Source organism: Phaenicophaeus curvirostris, chromosome 2, assembly GCF_032191515.1.
Source record: "Phaenicophaeus curvirostris isolate KB17595 chromosome 2, BPBGC_Pcur_1.0, whole genome shotgun sequence".
Lineage (NCBI taxonomy): Eukaryota > Metazoa > Chordata > Aves > Cuculiformes > Cuculidae > Phaenicophaeus > Phaenicophaeus curvirostris.
The window spans coordinates 22,728,464-22,745,256 of record NC_091393.1 but is presented as its reverse complement, the minus strand read 5'-3'; the positions used below and the strand labels follow the sequence as shown (position 1 = coordinate 22,745,256).

General features: G+C 38.0%; 2 protein-coding genes across 5 annotated transcripts in view; one reads left to right on the top strand and one right to left on the bottom strand.

Moving 5' to 3' along the window:
- ANGPT2 (angiopoietin 2) overlaps positions 1–12,711 on the bottom strand; it is a 47,615-nt gene extending 34,904 nt beyond the window's left edge. For all 4 annotated transcript variants that reach the window (XM_069851496.1, XM_069851497.1, XM_069851498.1 and 1 more), the window contains exon 1: positions 12,174–12,711. In XM_069851496.1, the coding sequence (XP_069707597.1) occupies positions 12,174–12,455 (282 nt within the window). In that variant the 5' untranslated portion in view covers positions 12,456–12,711. The remainder of the gene's footprint in view (positions 1–12,173) is intronic.
- Positions 1–16,793, top strand: part of MCPH1 (microcephalin 1) — a 135,258-nt gene that overhangs the window by 83,619 nt on the left and 34,846 nt on the right. The window lies entirely within an intron of this gene.

The following is a 16,793-nucleotide window of genomic DNA, read 5'->3' as shown; positions in this document are numbered from 1 at the left end:
TTATTGAGGAAATATGAAGCAGATCCCTCTTTTCAAAATTAGGGAAGTGAAATAGAGCTAGGCATTCACAGTTCAGTCTCAGCATTGCTTTCTAGGGAAGCAGTCATCTTGCGTTCCACTTCCAACCAGAAGCAAGAATGATTCGGAGTTCAAGGATCAAACTAGTTAGGAAGCTGTGGAACATAATTAGTCCCTTTTGTAAGCTATAAAACTGGGTGTCTCCTTTTTCAAAGCTGTGTTCACAGAGCATCTTTCAGCATGAAAAATCATTACATTTTTTTAAAACGTCACACGTGAAGGAAACTGAAAGCATTTTGAGTAGTTCTTAAACTTTGCAACATACTGGCTTCTAAATATAGTTTATGGAGCTTTTATAAGACTTTTTTTTCTTGAAGAAGAAGCCTCAGTGATGATGCTACCAAGACACAACCAGTCATTTGAGCTGAAGTCCTGCCAGGTTTTGAATGCTTAGGACTTTGAGACAGTACACGTCAGCTGCTGAGTTGAGTTTGGAAGGACTGAATTTCTCTAAGAACTCAAGCACTGATTTTCCTGTACAGTTGCAAAGAACACCCCAAAATAAAACCACAAAGGTTATTTCGTCTCGTAAATACTGTAGTTCTTTTTTTTAAGACATGGTCAATCTTTCTCTCCACTATTTCCATTGCTAGTATGCATGATGGACAGGGGAGGTGGTGTGTCTGAAAAGGTGCTACGTTTTCATCACCAGTCTAAAATTTCCCCTCTCGCCAGACCAGAGGTTTCCAAAATGCTGGGCAGGAGAAGCAGGACCCCAAGCCCAAAGTCAACTTGAATGTGGCTAGAGCCATCATTAAGGGCTTCCCTTAAGCAAAGCTAAGGGGATCACCTCTGTTCAGTTAAAAAACTGAGCATCTTGATATGTTCTTGTCAAATGCCACTTATTTATTTCCCTTTGTTGTTCTGTTAGCACAGTTAAATGTCTTTAAAGCAAAAGCTTCTGAGGAATTCCATGCTTGAAAGATAAAACGGGAAGCTACTCTGCTAAGAGCAGACAAACACAAATATTTGGAAATAAAATCACCACATATCGGCAGCATGTTGCAGAAACAAGATGTAGTGTGTCATGCAGAAAAAAAATATTTTAGATTATGTAATCCTGATTAAAAAACACTTTTTTTTTTTCTCAATAGCTAGTACTACCCATCTAAAAGCAGGTAATTTAGATTGTTGGAACAGAGCAAAGAAGAAAAGTCTTTCCATCCTTTACTTCCAAAAGTTCCTCCTTGTCTGTGATGCCCCACAGAGCACTCAGGTGGTGATGGAAGATCACCTCTCACACTGACTTCTAGTGTTCCTGAAAGCCTGAAGCTAGGCAGCTGCCAGTTAGTGCCCTTGTATGAAGACCAGAAACTGGAGCCAAATTCTCTCAAAACAAGGGATGCTAATGGCATTTATTATAATGGAACAGGAGGAACTCTTAGCAAAAATGGCTCAGAACCAGAGTTAGGCAGGATGGTAGGGTATTTTATGGCAGAAACTGTCCCTGTCTGCCAAGATCTGATGGGATGGGCCTCTGAAGAGGGACTTTTAAAGGTACTTTCCAAAGATTCCATTGCATGCAAGACTGTGTGATTGCTGTCAAGATGAATAACTGCATCTACCAAAGGAGAAAGAACAGTGTAACTGGTGCTGCATGCAGCTAGTCAGAAAAGGAAGCTAACTGTCTTAATACCCAGGAGAGCATGCATGTAGGTGAAGGTTAAAATTAAATTTAAAAATGAGGACAAAAGAAACCAGAACTGAGAATCCTGAATGACAAGGGACACAGAGAAAAGGGATTTCATATGGGACAGACAGGAAGCTGAATGGTCTTAATGAAGGGAAAGAACTAAAAAATTTAAAAAAAAAAAAAATCTGTGTGAGCTGAATTTAAAAATAGATGTGTAAGGGATAGGAATTCATAAAGGCAATGAGCTGCAAAAAGGGTCTAGAAGACTGATCTTAAAGCTGGCTGAGGACAAGGACTTGGCTTGGGGGTTAAAAAACATTCTGAAACTGGACGGAAATTCACTGAGGAAAATGGTGAGTGCAAAGGACTTGACTGGATGAGACTCTTGGGAGATGTTACTCCCACATGAACTTGAGAGGGACAAGAAAAGGAAAATGTGTATTTCCTTGTGATTAAAATTATCACTCTCTTCTATTCCAATAGCATCCTTACTAGTTAGATATAGTGCACATGAAGTAAACCTTAAAGCACGTCTGATTTACTGATTTTCTCCATTATCAACTACCAATAGTTTAAAAAAAAAGCTACACCTTTTGAGTCAAATGAGGTTTTGGATACATCAGATGAAACCTAAGTTTCACTAAAATGTCAGTGGGAATTTTATTATGTGCTTAGAGCAGAGTTAGGTTTTTTGTATGCTGTCCTCAGAGGCTTTTGAAAATAATAAAGTTTACCATAAAAAAAAGAAGCTGAACTCAAGGCATAGGTAAGTTTTCTCTAGATATAAGTCAAATAAACTTAAGTGTCAGGGGAAAAAATAGGGCATAACAAACTAAAGTTCCATAGCTGGTAAACTGTAGTTGTCAATCCTTGCTCATCCATGGTTAGACAGCATGAGTTTGTTTATATTTGTTGCAGTTTATACCTTTCTAAGGGTTAGGTTACTAGTCTTGGGGTTTAGCTTCTAGTTATTTGAACCTCGTTTCGTCATGAGCAGTTTTCAGAAAACATGCCCAGTAATGCTCCAGTAGCAATTACAACAGGGTTTTTTAATTTACTATTACATTATAGGCAATCATTACATCTATCAGAAAATCAGTTATCAGGATAGAAGTTTGACATCGGTGAAAAACACAGGGATAGGTAATATGGTCAAAGTTCAGACCTCATGCAAGGAAGCTTAGTTTTATTTAAGTCAGTTCCTTAGAAGCAGAAAAAGACAAGATTTTGTCTGTTTTTACTCATTCACTTAAGCTGGCTCATGTCTACTTTATCCATTTTCTTTAAAGTTGTATTAAGAAATGGGAAGTTGATGTTCACTTTGAATAGCTGAATTAGCCTGCCTAGAAAAGCTTTCTAAAAAGAAAAGTAAAACCATGGAAATTGTTTAATTAAGCCTTTACCAGGGAATAATCTTGAATATTGAACTGTCTGAATGGACAGGATATCTGTGAATACAATAGGAAAGTATGGCAAGTGTGTTTTCCATTACGACATATATTTCAGCCTTGATGTGCAGCTTTTTTGCTGTTTCAAAGTTGGCTTTTTGCACAGCTGCGATTGTCAGTTAGAACCATAGAATCATGGAATCACCAGGTTGGAAAAGACCCACCAGATCATCGAGTCCAACCATTCCTATCAATCACTAAACCATGTCCCTCAACACCTCATCCACCCGTCCCTTAAACACCTCCAGGGATGGGGACACAACAACCTCCCCGGGCAGTTAGTGGCTGACACCATGGAAAATGGGGCTACTGCTTCCTGACGAATTGGCATATTCTCCTTGAGGGACTGGTTTATATTTCGCTTGGAAACTGTGGGTTTGAACTAGCATCTTGTAAGTGGTTACAACCTGTAAGTGGGAAATGGGAAGGAAAATTGTTGCACAGAATATGATGTTTTTATTCAAAGGAAAGGACTTGGAGAACATGCAGCATCTTAATATGATGTCTCCAAGTTCTGTGAAGGGGACGAAAGTGAAATGATATTTGGGTGCCAGCTATCAAAATTAAACCTCTCCGCTTTCTGAAATACCTTAGCATAAGAGTATCCATCAGGTCATATGTTGAACAGCAGACCCCCAGTAGTCTGATGTCATGTTGTATTCAGGGAGCTGCTGGAGGGGCAGGGGCTGTGGCTATTGCCCAGGAAATGTCCTTTCCACTGAGCTGGGTGTCTCCCCATTCCCACACCCTGACAGAATGGAACAAAAGAGGCTTTTCCCTTCCAGGATCATGCACGTCAGGTGCAGACCTGAACCAAAGAGCAAGCGTAGCGATGAAGCTGATATCGTGAGTACACGAGGTGAATGACTTTTAATGCTAGCGGCGTGAGAATGAACAGGTCTGCAAAGTTGTTGTTTGGACTTAATACACTGCTCAGTTGCTTTTATGTTAGAGATTTGAAGAAGATCCCACCGTTTTTAAATGGTTACCATTTTTCTTTCTCCAAAGATGAGAACTTTTAGCCTTTCTCCCTGACAAAAAGTTCTATTAAGTGGAGTAAGTGGATCAAATGTTTGCCTAGTGTGTATTCATGTGGTTTTGACAAACCCTTTATTCAAAAAGCAAACTGAAACATTGCTTCTAAAGTAGCTCAAATGATGACAGCTGTATGATGCTGTACCACACCAGAATGCTCTAATATGGTAGTTTGACTTTATACTGAATTACTCAGGTCCTCATGCATGCTTGAGCACAGTTTTTGCAATGCACATAGCTATTTTCATTTTCTTGATAATTAAATTATTAAAAGTTACTAGAGAGTCTAAAAATTGAATACTTCTATAAAGAATTTCAGTTGCTAATATTGAGAGATCTTTAATATATCAAGCAAGGCTTTCCCCCCGCTTCCAGAAACTTAAATAATAAGATGTCATAGCTAGCTGTTCAATAAACTAGAATGTTAGGCTCTCAGCTGCATTATCACAACATGCTGATTTTAATTCCTGACCAAAATCAATGATAGAACGTTGATATATTTTTCCCTGGGAGGTAAAAAACCCTATATAGTTTCATTTTTTTTAAAGATCTATCATGATGCTTGAGACCTGAATACAAACACAGCAATGAAAAGATAATTTTTTCCCTACTGTAATAAAAGGAGTTTGAGCAAAGTTCGGACACTATATGTCACTTGGGTTTAACAGGAATCTCTAGAGACAGCTGACTTGGAAAGATGTTGTCATCTAAGAATTCTGAAGTATTTGCTCATCTAGAGAGGGAAATATTTCACTCCTTAGAGCTTCTGTGAATAATGTCACTCTGTGAAGAATACTAGATTTCCATCCATACTTTTCTAACAGAGAGAAGTTAACAGAGATAAGGTTGCATATTCTATAACCCTTCTCCTTTTAGCAGTAAGACCTCATTATGACCTTAGCAGGCTCCTGGAAGATTATTAGATAAACTGATAATGCTTCATATGGACAGTATAATGACAGCAGAAAAGTTCCTGTAGCTTCCTTCTCTTTGTGTAGAGTAAGCCATAATGTGCTGGGAGTTGGAATGAGAACAGATATCCCCTAATCATGCAAAATACAGGATATGTTTGGTAAACTTAGTAAACATCTTAATTTCAGTGTTAGCTTGTTCCACACAAAAATAAAAATTGATAGCTTTTTCAGTAATTATTTGTGATGTTGTAAGCATTTGTTTTTAAAAAGGCATTTAAGGAGTAGTAATGTATTTTCCTAGGCAGCTTGAAAACTGACACAGTGAGTGTTTGCAGAACTACTTAGGTGTGGGATTTTTTTTATACAAAACATGGATCTGGATTTTGTAACCTGGAGAATTCTTTAACATTTGAGCTTGGTTTATTTGAAACAGAGTTTAGGTTCACCGACTAGTATTTCATTTATTCTCACTAAAGAATAAATGGGATTCTTTTTTCCTCTGCCCCATTTCTTAGAGTTATGTCTGTTAAAGGGAATCAAATTATCACTGTATTTCAAGTTGTAAAGCACATCTTAACTTTGTGTGTGTGTGCATGTGGTTATTTGGTTTAATTTGTTCCACTGTGGAACGTGCCCTATCTCTAAGACATTTCTAAGTATTAAGTTACTGTGCCATACCTTTTTTTCTTTGCAGTGCTTAACCCTATAAAATTATAGGCTGATCCTATTATTTTTTCACCTATAATTTATATTTGGCTAGTCTGAGAAATTCAAATAATAAAATTGCAGACTAAATTGTCCATGCTTATTTCTGAATCATCTAATTCAGTGCCATGGAAACTTCCCTTTCTTGAAAGTTGTAATGATACTTACAGTCCACTGAAGAATTGTCTTCGCAATGGTTTAGCTGTTATTATCACTGAGATATTTCCAAGTGAGAGCATCCTAGTGAGAGCATTCGGACTACCATAATATTTTCTATGTGTGACATCCCTGTTCCATATACTGGAACATACATGAAATATTATTCTTTTCAAAAGATATCTCCCGTTTTCCCTTGTGCAGTCTCTACAGGTATCCTTAAGGTTCCCATCACCATCTTATTGCTAGCTACATGCTAGAACTGTTTTTCTCTGAAGTACAACTTGCATCTTCCGTTCCAGGAAGAAATGTTTTACAAAGTGGATGAGACACTAGAATAGGTTGACCAAATAACTTGTGGATGCTCCATCCCAGGAATTGTTCAAGGTCAGGCTGGACAGGGCTTTGAGCAACCTGGTCTAGTGGAAATGTCCCTGCCCCCAGTAGGAGGATTAGACTTGATCTTTGAAGGTCCCTTCCAGTCCAGACCATTCTATTATTCTGTGATTCTGCCAGGATGTGAGAATGGAGAGACATCAAACTCTATGGAAATACCATTGGTCCTGATTTGACTTTACTTAAGCTGCTTTAACAACTGGGAAGCGTAATGTTTTTCTCTGTATTTGTATCACATTTTCAGCCTAGTCCACATTTCTGCTTTCTACCTATTGTCTCTTGATTCTGAGACTTAAAATGCGTAGTGCCAAAGTAGCATGCCAAATTGAAGGCCATGCAGCATGCTACCTTTTGCATCTTCTTTAGAAATGCTGGTAAATCTACCTCTTCAAGGGGGATTTCTTTAAAGTTTTTTATTCCTCTGTTTCTCTCCCTTCCAGGCTGAAGAGACAGGCTGCGCTTACTCTAGGGAGCTAGTTAAGATATATTGAGTAATCTGATGAAACTCTGGGTTTGCTAGGCTCCAGAGAATGATCCTAGAGTGGCACCTCTCTGTCACAGACCCTCATCTAAGGTCTAAGACTATGTTTTCTAAATCAGTTGGCAGCAATTTGCATACCAAGCCCTATAAGAATGGCCGTGATGGAGGAAGACACTCTTACTTTGCCCCCATCTTGGCTTTCAGACAGAGATATGTAAAATCCCATGAAATAAGAGATGCAACCAGAGGTTCTTGCACTAACGTATGTAAAAGGTTGTTAAATAAATAGTGGTTGACTAAGTTGTGTTGGTTTACTGTAAGAAGTGTTGTAAATTAAACAACATGTAATGTGGTATATTTTCAAAACCCACAAATGCTGTAGTTTGAAAAGGACAGTATAATACACTCACTTACAATACTAGATGTCATATTTTGAAGGTTAGAAATGGATATCCATGTCTCCTGGACAAAATTCTGTTCTAAGCAATATATACATGATAGCTTCTTTCTTGTAATTAGGAATAAGGCAAATTATATCTGTTGTTTCCCTTGGTAAAGTAGGAGGAGATGCACATTATTGTATTTTTTCATAATTAACAATGAAAAAGAAGCAGTGACAAGATAATTGTCTGTAGAAGAAACACTGTTCTCAACCTCAGTCTCTGCAAAAGTTTGTAAGATATTCTGAAGATTATACTCTCAATTTTTATATGTTAAGTGGTTATGCAAACATAAAGGACTGGTAACTGTCAACTCAAGCACCTCCAGGCTTATTTCCTATATGTACACTTTAAGAAAGAGAAAAAAGAAGAGAAATAAAGCACTTAATGTCAATAGTTAATGGAGAAAGTCTCCCAATTCGCTGTTTAGACCAGTCAAAGACAATAAGGTTAGAATTATGTTAATAATAAAGAAAACACATGGAAATATATCTTCGATGCTAGTAAGACACTGGTCCAGTTAAAAAAGCCCCTGTTTACCCATTTTTACTGTTACCATCTTGGGGATGGTGAGCTCTGAACTTCAATTTTGTCTTGTAGATCTGTACAAGAAAACCTCTAGTCCTCTTTGTTGATTTTGTACAATTTCATACCTGTATTGCCAATCTGGTATTTGTGGAATGATGCAGAAATAATCTTTCCAACATAGTTTTTAAACATGCAAAATCATTTCAAATCCTTTCACAGAAATTTGCTTACAGGAGGTAAAACAATAACCTGTATAGTCAGTTCATTTAGAGTAGCCTGAAAAGTTTATCCAATAACATGTACTTATCTGAAAGTAAAAAAAGAATTTTCTTTTGATCCTGCCAGAACTCTTTTGCTTAGCAAATACATAGTCGATAGGCAGAAATAAGCACTTTTCACAATAAGTGAAAACAGATGCATTACTTAAGAAAGGAATGCAGCTCTTGATTCTGATTCAGAATCATTTCTTGCGTACTTCAAAATCCAACACTGTACGATATATTTGTCCTTGTCCATTGTGTGCAGATGGTTTTGATTCATGGCATGTTGGAATATCTTTTCATAACTGAGACATGAAATTCAGTACAAGTACATCAATAATTATAACCTTTCATTGGTAATTGCTCATCAAAAAATACAAGCATTCACTCCTGTACATCTTAAAACCTCTGATTTGGTTGCGCTTAGAGAAGAAATACATTTTGACAAAAGATTTTTAGACAAGTAAAAATAAATCTCAGTTCAGAGTATCTAGAGATAACTGCATGTCTATCAGCAGAGTGTTCCCCCTCCCAGTCAGCTGAGATAGTTCAGGATGAAGTTCTGGTCTTAGGCTTAAATGTTGACTCCTGGCACAGACTTTTAATTTCTAGTCTTTGAATCTGCTGATAAGCTACAAATAAATTATCTGTATTCCATATGCTGTAATCACTTTGCTCATGCATTGTTTTTAAGCGTAACAAGAAAGACTAAAGAAGTATAACCCATTTCTTTTACACTAGTGCATTGAACACAGTCAGATCTCCCGAGTCATAGGATCTAGTTTATGTACAAAGAAGTACATTCAAGTCAGCATTCAGTTATTTCAATGTCTTAATAACTGAAAAAAAACCACAGTCCCCTGAATAGATCCCAGTGGTTAAGCTAGCATTAATTCAGACCAGGATTTGTTTAATTGTGGGATTTAAGGGAATTGCCTCTCTTTTAGGAATAGCTGAAAACCTGATGTTGTTTTTATGTAGAAAAATGCCAAAGTGTAACATACGTGTCTACACTTAAAATTTGCAGTCCTGTACCTCATCTGTATCCTAATCTGTTATCCTCTCAGATTAATTGAAAACCTCATTACTGAAAAGTTGGCCCCCTCTGCCCACATGCACTTTATTAAAGTCTTATACTTCAATATACAAATTGATCTCGAGGTAGGAAAAATCAAAGAAGAAAGTTCATTTCAGGTATGTTGCTGAATGATTGATGCAGGGGTTTGGCCTTTGCTTTATGGCATCGCTTACTGGCTCGCTGCTAAACGCTGGATTAGGTGGAATAGTGATTTGTTCTAGCCTGTCATCTGAATGCTTAAACATAATCTACTTCTGAAAATACATTCCAGTTTTATGTATGGTATTTACAGCAGTGGCATAAGGCATTAATACAGTTCAGAACAAAAAAAAAAAATCTGTTTTCATGAAGCAGCAATTTGTACCAATCGTGGAACAAAGTCGCTTGCTCCCTGTGCAGGAACAGATCAGAAAAGAACCTGGACCTACGTAACTCATTTTCTTCCCATTGTGTTTGTCCATGAAGCAGATGAAGCACACACTTCCCATGCTGTTCCATTCATACAGAGTAGTGTTCATTCAGAAACAGAACGTTTCCTTTAGTTGATGGATTAAAGGCAGGACGGGGGGAGGAGTGTAAATATGTTTTGGGATGTGCAATACTTCAGGAACAATGTTTAAAGGTTAATTCACTAAAAGCTTCTAATAATTTTTTGTCACAACTTCAAAATAAAACAGATATTGCCTTTTAAATGAAGGAAAAAAAGAAAACTTTTTAAAAAGAAAGACCCAAAGCAGTTTTTCTGTGCAAATGCTGAGAAGTTAATGCCAGATTACTTGGTAAATCAGTCTTCTGTTACACTTTCAATAGGGTAAAAAGGCTAAGTGAACAATTTTTTTTTGCCATGCCTTGATTAATCTAGTATTATATTGTCATAAATTGAAATATAAACCTAGGAGTGCATATTACTGACCTTAAAAAAACAGCAAGCAAACTCTATAAGCAACTTTAGAGTTATTGTTTGCTGTTCATCTTCACTTGCAGACCAGGTGTCTCTAGCAAAGCAAATCTGAGGAAAAGCTACTTTGTTGGAGGCTCTTTGTGAACAAAACAGATGACCTAAAGAGCAGGTGTTAAAATAGTGAAAAAGGCAAACAGCAGTTATTTTACAGGATGTTTAGGGGAAAAAAATGGGCTCTTCTAAACCATCTTATTTGGAAATCTTTGCTCAAACAAAAGAAATATTTCTCTGCCTTGAAAAAGACAAAATCTGCCTTTTGATTCCCCAAAGAATGGGTTAGATATACTTCTACAATCACTGTTGTAACTGATTTCCCAGACACTGACAGGAAAAAGCAGAGCTTTTACTAAATAAGGATGCTGGAATTTGCTTACTGGTTTCTGTTTACCTGATGCCACTTATGATACCGTGTTTGCCTGCTTAAGTGGCATTTAGCACTTGAGTCCTGTATGTGATTTTCTATTTATGTTAGGAAATAGCTTAGCAGCTGGGTAGATTAGACTCTTTTGTGTATTTTTCATCCTGCATTGCACATCTGCTAATGTTGGTCTTAACATTACAATGGTGAGCATTGTAAATTAATAAGAAGAAAGGTAAGCATGTGAAGTATGTTTGCTTGTGAGATTAAAAAACTAAAAGCTACTGAACTGACACTATCTGGATGTCTAAATTAAGCATCCTAAACCCATAAAAACAGATTTAGAGGCCCACACTGCAGCCCTCAACTGTATGCACTTTGGATTTAAGCTAGAAGGTTCTTTTTTTCTGGTAGCTGACCACATTAAGCTTTCTGCTTTGAAGTGTGACTTCTGTTTCTTACACACACACATTCTCTAGCAGGTTCCTTTGATTGACTCATGCTAGTTCTGTACCTTTGTGACTGATGAGAGAAGTGAACTCTAATGCAAAATTATTCGATAAACATGTGAGCCTGGTATAGACAATTGGCTACTCGTTGTAGAGAACTGTGAATTCTCTTCATTCGCAAGAAATATTTCTTTCTTTTTGTAAAAATACTCTTCTGACATCGCTTGAACATTTCCTTGGAGATCTTATGTCAGCTGCTCAGTTAAGTCCTCAAAATATTTATTGCTTAGAAGATAGGGATCTTGGTATGCAACCCAAACACTAATAAATTTACTATGCAATTAAACTATACATCACATTTTTTCAGGTACCAGTGAAAGAAAGGTTTATTAAATTAAAATCCATTGAACTCTACAGCATTTAGAATCAAGTGAGTTTCTGTTAAAATGAGGAATAGTGATCAGGCTTGTTCTCCAGTAATATTAAGAATTTATGCAGTACAAATGTTTTTTGTGTTTTCAAGTATAATTTTACAACTCTTGCCACTTTGGCAGTAAACATATCTTTCTCCCTGACTTACAATGGAGTTGCATTAAAGGGAGCTATGTGGCAACTGCAAACACCTTTTCCAGAATTTTGTTTCCCTTGAATATTGTATATTGTATATTGGAGTGGAAAAGTTACAGGATGCGAAGGATATCCGCTAATGAACTTTCTTGAAATTCTGTCACTTCACTAGGCTAATTTCACTGCAAATGACTCGCAGCCCTTGCTTAGATTTACAGTTCTTTATCAGCAGGTCTTAGTACATTCATCACTGCGTGCAAGTTCTGAAATAGTTTCAAATAACATTTTTCAAACATGCCTCAGATAAAGGTACATTCTGTATTCTTTAAGCAGAGATAAAACAGCCCTTGTTGGTTAATTATAAATACCTAGCTGGTTCTTTCATGTCAGAAATTTCAGACAGTCTCCCTATGTATGTATTTACTGTTTGTCCAAGCAACTCAAATGTAATGACAAACTTGAAAGCACAAGCTCTGCAGAACAGTGTAGTTCTCTATTCCTTTTTAGTCAGTAAAATTACGTTCTCAGACTTGAAACAAACTTTTTGATTGAAAAGTAATTCAGAAATTTGGTTTAGATAATGGATTTTGTGAATTTAGAAACTGGTAGAAAAAAACCCAAAACAATGAAATAGATAACAGGATGCTGTAAGCAAGATTTTTAGAATAAAAATGATATTATCCTACCTTCATTAGCCACTGAGTGTTGTTTTCCATGATGTTTTCAAGTAGCTGCAGTCTTTGAACTGAATCATCATAATCTAAAGGTGCATCCCTTTGCACTGCATTGGACACGTAAGAAGAGGACCGGCAGTTGTCTGTCTCAGGCAAAAGGAAGGTATAACTGCATGACCCGTGCTGAACTTGGTACTGCTTCTTGCCTATCGCCTCCATGCTCTTACTAAAGGAGTTGTAGCCCGAAGCTAAGAAAATACCGCAGCCCAAAAAGAAGTAAACAGTCAGCTGCATTTTGGCTCCTGCGCTAACCCAGCGAACCTAAAGTGCTGTGGTGCCTTCTTGAGAGCTCGGACCTAGTTAACCTGCTCTGGAAGCGAATGCTCCGCTGCCATGTGCCGTCTGAATGAGGGCTGGGCTTTCTCACTGTCCAGATCTCAAACTGGAAGCGTGCAGTCTTTCCCCTGAGTCCAGAGCTGTCAGATGCGGAAAAGCGAAAACAATCCCTTTGGTGCGCTGGGATGCAGCCCCGCTTGAGGCTGCTTCTCCTTGCCGGTGCCCACAGTTCAGCGCCTCGGTACCCCTAATCAATCACTTCTCTGCCCTTCTAGGATGAGTTGATAAGAGCAGCAGGCAGACATGTGGAGTGAGGCTTGTGCAGAGCGGAGTGAGAGGAAACCCCGGGGAGGAGCCGGCAGCAACCGGACCCCTGCGAATTCCTCCAGCGCGGCTCTAATTAAAGAATTTCCTAGACAGAGCAATCAGTTCCGATAGCCTCCAACTATGCTTGTAAAGTAGTTGTGGTGGTAATAATTTTTTTAAATGCTGACCAGAAAAAAAAAAAAAAGAGTTCTTGGGTTTTTTTCTGTGCTCCACAAAGAAATTTTGTTTAAAATGCACTGAACCAAGATATAATTTCATTTTTGTTTAATGCATTGTATAATTACAGAGAAAGACACAGTCCTAAGCATACAAAAGCAGGCTTGGGCACGTCTTGCAAAGAGAACAAGAGAGGGGTGTTAATTAAAAGTTTTCAGTTGAACGCGGACTTTGTATTTTTACTGAATCTCTGAGATTTTTAGGCATATAAGCATTTTCAAGCTTTTTTTTTTTTAAAGCTTTTTTATCTGTATTAAACAGATTATTTGGAAGCGCTAACATTGGGAAGAGTTACAAATCACATGTCAGCTGGGACTGGGAGAGGGAATAACTGCCCAGACCCAGTGGCAGTAAGGCACAGCTCAGGAAGAGGCATGGCTGAATAGCAGTTACCCTCTCAGCTCTCACCAGCCCAATTCCATGCCCTTGGAAGTGGGAAATACCCATTAAAACTGAGGGAAAAATCTAATAAAGTAAACATTTGAAATGTGGATGTGAGAGTAAAAAGAGGCTTCCCCCCTACTTCCCACTCCCATGTTCACAGCAGTGATCAGTGATCTTGAAAAAGCGGAAAATTACCAACTTACCAAACCCTGGGGAAGAGTTGATTCCACTGAAGTTTTGGAAAAGTTTGCCTCTCTGTTTTAGACAATGTCTTCTTGAAAACAGCATGATGGGATACGGACCCCTAAAGACAAACTGCCTGAGAGGTTTGCTAGGTCTGGATCTGGAAGCTATAGATTTTTCTTAATTAAAATAAACAAAGAGAATGCCATGGTAGTCAAACTAACATGAATTACAGACCAGAGTTTCTTTTATATGAGGAAAATCCTAGCATGCCCTGAGATCTGTTAGAGCAGACTTTCTTAGACAACCTGTTATGTTTCATGTAGTGGACGAATGGAGCTCTTACTTTTTAAATAGTTGTAGCACCTAAATGCACACCTTACACTGTTGGAAACTCTTGGGATTTCTTTACATAATACAAAGTTATCTCTGTAAAGGAAAATCTCTGGAATTCACTTCTAGAGACCTCCAGAAAGGCTCAGATTGTACTTGACTTTGACCTGTGTCAGCAGTTTGTCAGATTTTCTTCCTGTAAAGTGTTCATCTGCCATTGTCCATCCTTCCAGCCAAAGGAAATAGGGGAATATGCTTGGAACTTGGGATACAGTCAAGATTATTTTCTCAAAATATACCTTTTTGAACGGTTTGGAATATAAATTCTGCATTCTCTATCCCTTCAATTTTGTATTGCAACAGCAAAGCAAATTAAGCTAACAGCTACCTACGTTGTTAATGAATTTGCAAAAGCTTTCTCCGTAGTGATTTCTCCTTTTCAGTATATTGAAGTCTTTGAAGGAATGCTTAATTCCATGTGAATATCAGTCTTTTGCAAGATAGCGGAGAAATGGTTACGCAAGGAGGACCGCACTGGGATTAGATTTATACACTAAACTGTGTGAAGCGTTTCTAGCTATCCAACCAGACTTTCAAATTCAATATTTTCTCTTAGAATATTTTTTCTATTTGAATATTTTTCTAAGGTAAATGAGAATTTCCTATTATGACTTGTATTTGTCCTTAAATTGATCCAGCCTCTGGTTTTTTTCAGTCTCATAGCTAGCCCAAAGAATATAGGGCTCTCAACAGAGTAGTGCTGAATGTAAGAATGCTCTGGCTCTGAAAGCATCTCTCTCCAAAATAATGAAGAACAAGAAGATAATCTTAATTTTTCTGATTATATTTCCATGCATTTATTAATCCCTTCAGTAGACATTAAAGGGAAAGATGAATGCAGTCTTTCAGGGGTTTTGCTTTTAATTATTAGACTTCTACTCAAGGGACTCTACATATGTAGAAGAGAAGATTTAATGGATGCTGAGAATTCTGGATTTCCATGAGAGGCTTGATTAAATCGACAGGGTTTGAATTGCTATGAAGCTTGCCATCTGCATGCCACACAGTGAGTCAGATCACCAATATAATCTGGCAGCTCAGTTTTGCTGGGTTTTTGAGGAGAGACTGGAGAGTCTCTGAAGGTTTGAACTAGAGTCTGTTTTCCTTTAGGAAAGGCTGATGCATGACCCCGGGAGCAGTAATGGGGCCAGGAACAAAACTGAACAAGGCTTGCTGTATCTTGGACCTCCACTAGGGAGAACTGTGGCTGTATGAATACTGGAAAGAGAAACTAGTTCACCTTTTACTGGGATTTTTTGGCTGCGTTTGTTTTTTGTGGCTCTTTTTTTTTTTTTTGAATGAATGAATGAATGAATGGGTAGTTGCTATGGCAGCTGACAGCAGTTTGGGGAAAAGGTATAGAAAGTGCAAGTATTATTCCAAGAAGTGATAACAAATTCCTAATGGAAGACCCTTAACAGCACGGCAGGCACCACCAGTTGACCACTCTGCTGTGCTTCTCATCTGGCTCTTGGAGTAACACCCTGAGGTTCACCATGGTAATGTTTTCCCCAACTTTTCCTTGATCCATCCAAGCTGTAGGGGCAATAACTGGAACATAAGCCCCAACACACACGCACATAACTGAGGGAGTATTTTGCTGTTTCCCTGTCTGGGGCCCACCGGCTTATATTGCTTTAATGAAGTGCTCTTTCCCACTGCCCAAGAAAGTTAGCGAGTGTTCACCTTGCCAACAAAATAAATATACATCCCTTCAACCCTACACTACAGGATAGTGCCGTATTTGGTGCATCTTTTGGAGCATTTGACTGTGATCCTTCACCCTTTCTATCCCTTTGGGAGCAGCTTTCCCAGCTGTGGAGGAGGAAGTGGACTTCTCTGCCTCTCCAGGGAGTCGAAGCCAGGCAGAGTTCAGGGGGAAAGAAAGTAGTAACAGCTAATTTTAGAAAACTGGTGTGAAAAGTAAGGCAAGTTAAATACATTTTTGTCCTTGAAAACTGAGGAGGAGGAAGGAAGGTGCCTGAATAATGCCTTTTTACTGAGCCTCAGAGGCATAATAACAAGTCTGCTTGCAGGGCAGGGCTTATTCCAGAAAAGCTGAATGACAGAGATCTGTCTCCCATCAGTTATGAGTAGGAACATCTCATTGTCAGACACGGTGAAGTAGGGAGGAATGTAAATAATTTGGCATGGAATCTTATATATGCCAGTATGAAATCGAGTAAAAAGTTGTAGTTCAGACCAGTTGCTCCCTCTTAGTGATTTTTTTCATGTTCATTATTCTCTTCATCTTTTATTTCAGCTGTCGATATGGAATGGTACATTTATTCTGCACTGTAAAATATAGCTGCTTAGGCTGTGATTTCCTGCTTGCTTTATAGCTCAGTGTATATAGTCTTTGACATAAAATAGCAAATAGTGGCTTGGTATATTTAAAGTACAAATTAGATCTTTCCATTTTCAGAAAGAAGACACCCCATTCTACAGAACTCACCTTATAAGAAGAGCTGAAATGTATATTTTGTCAAAACTAAACATTTAGAACATTTCACCAGATGTGTGGCAGGCAATTTCCTTTCCTGGGAAACAGTAAATTCCCTTACTCAGCCAATCCTGTTTTTATTCCATACAGCATATGACTAAGCTGCTTTGAGAGAGATGCCTGAATACCACTAACATTATCTTTCCAATTATCATTTTACTTACAGCTGCACTGCTTCTGTTTGACAGGCAAAAACAGAGATCTTGTGAGATATATGATAGAAAAGGAAGCATAAACGTTTCTGAGGTAGCGTAAGAAAATGTTGGCTTGGCTTTAGTCTGCTATCTGCA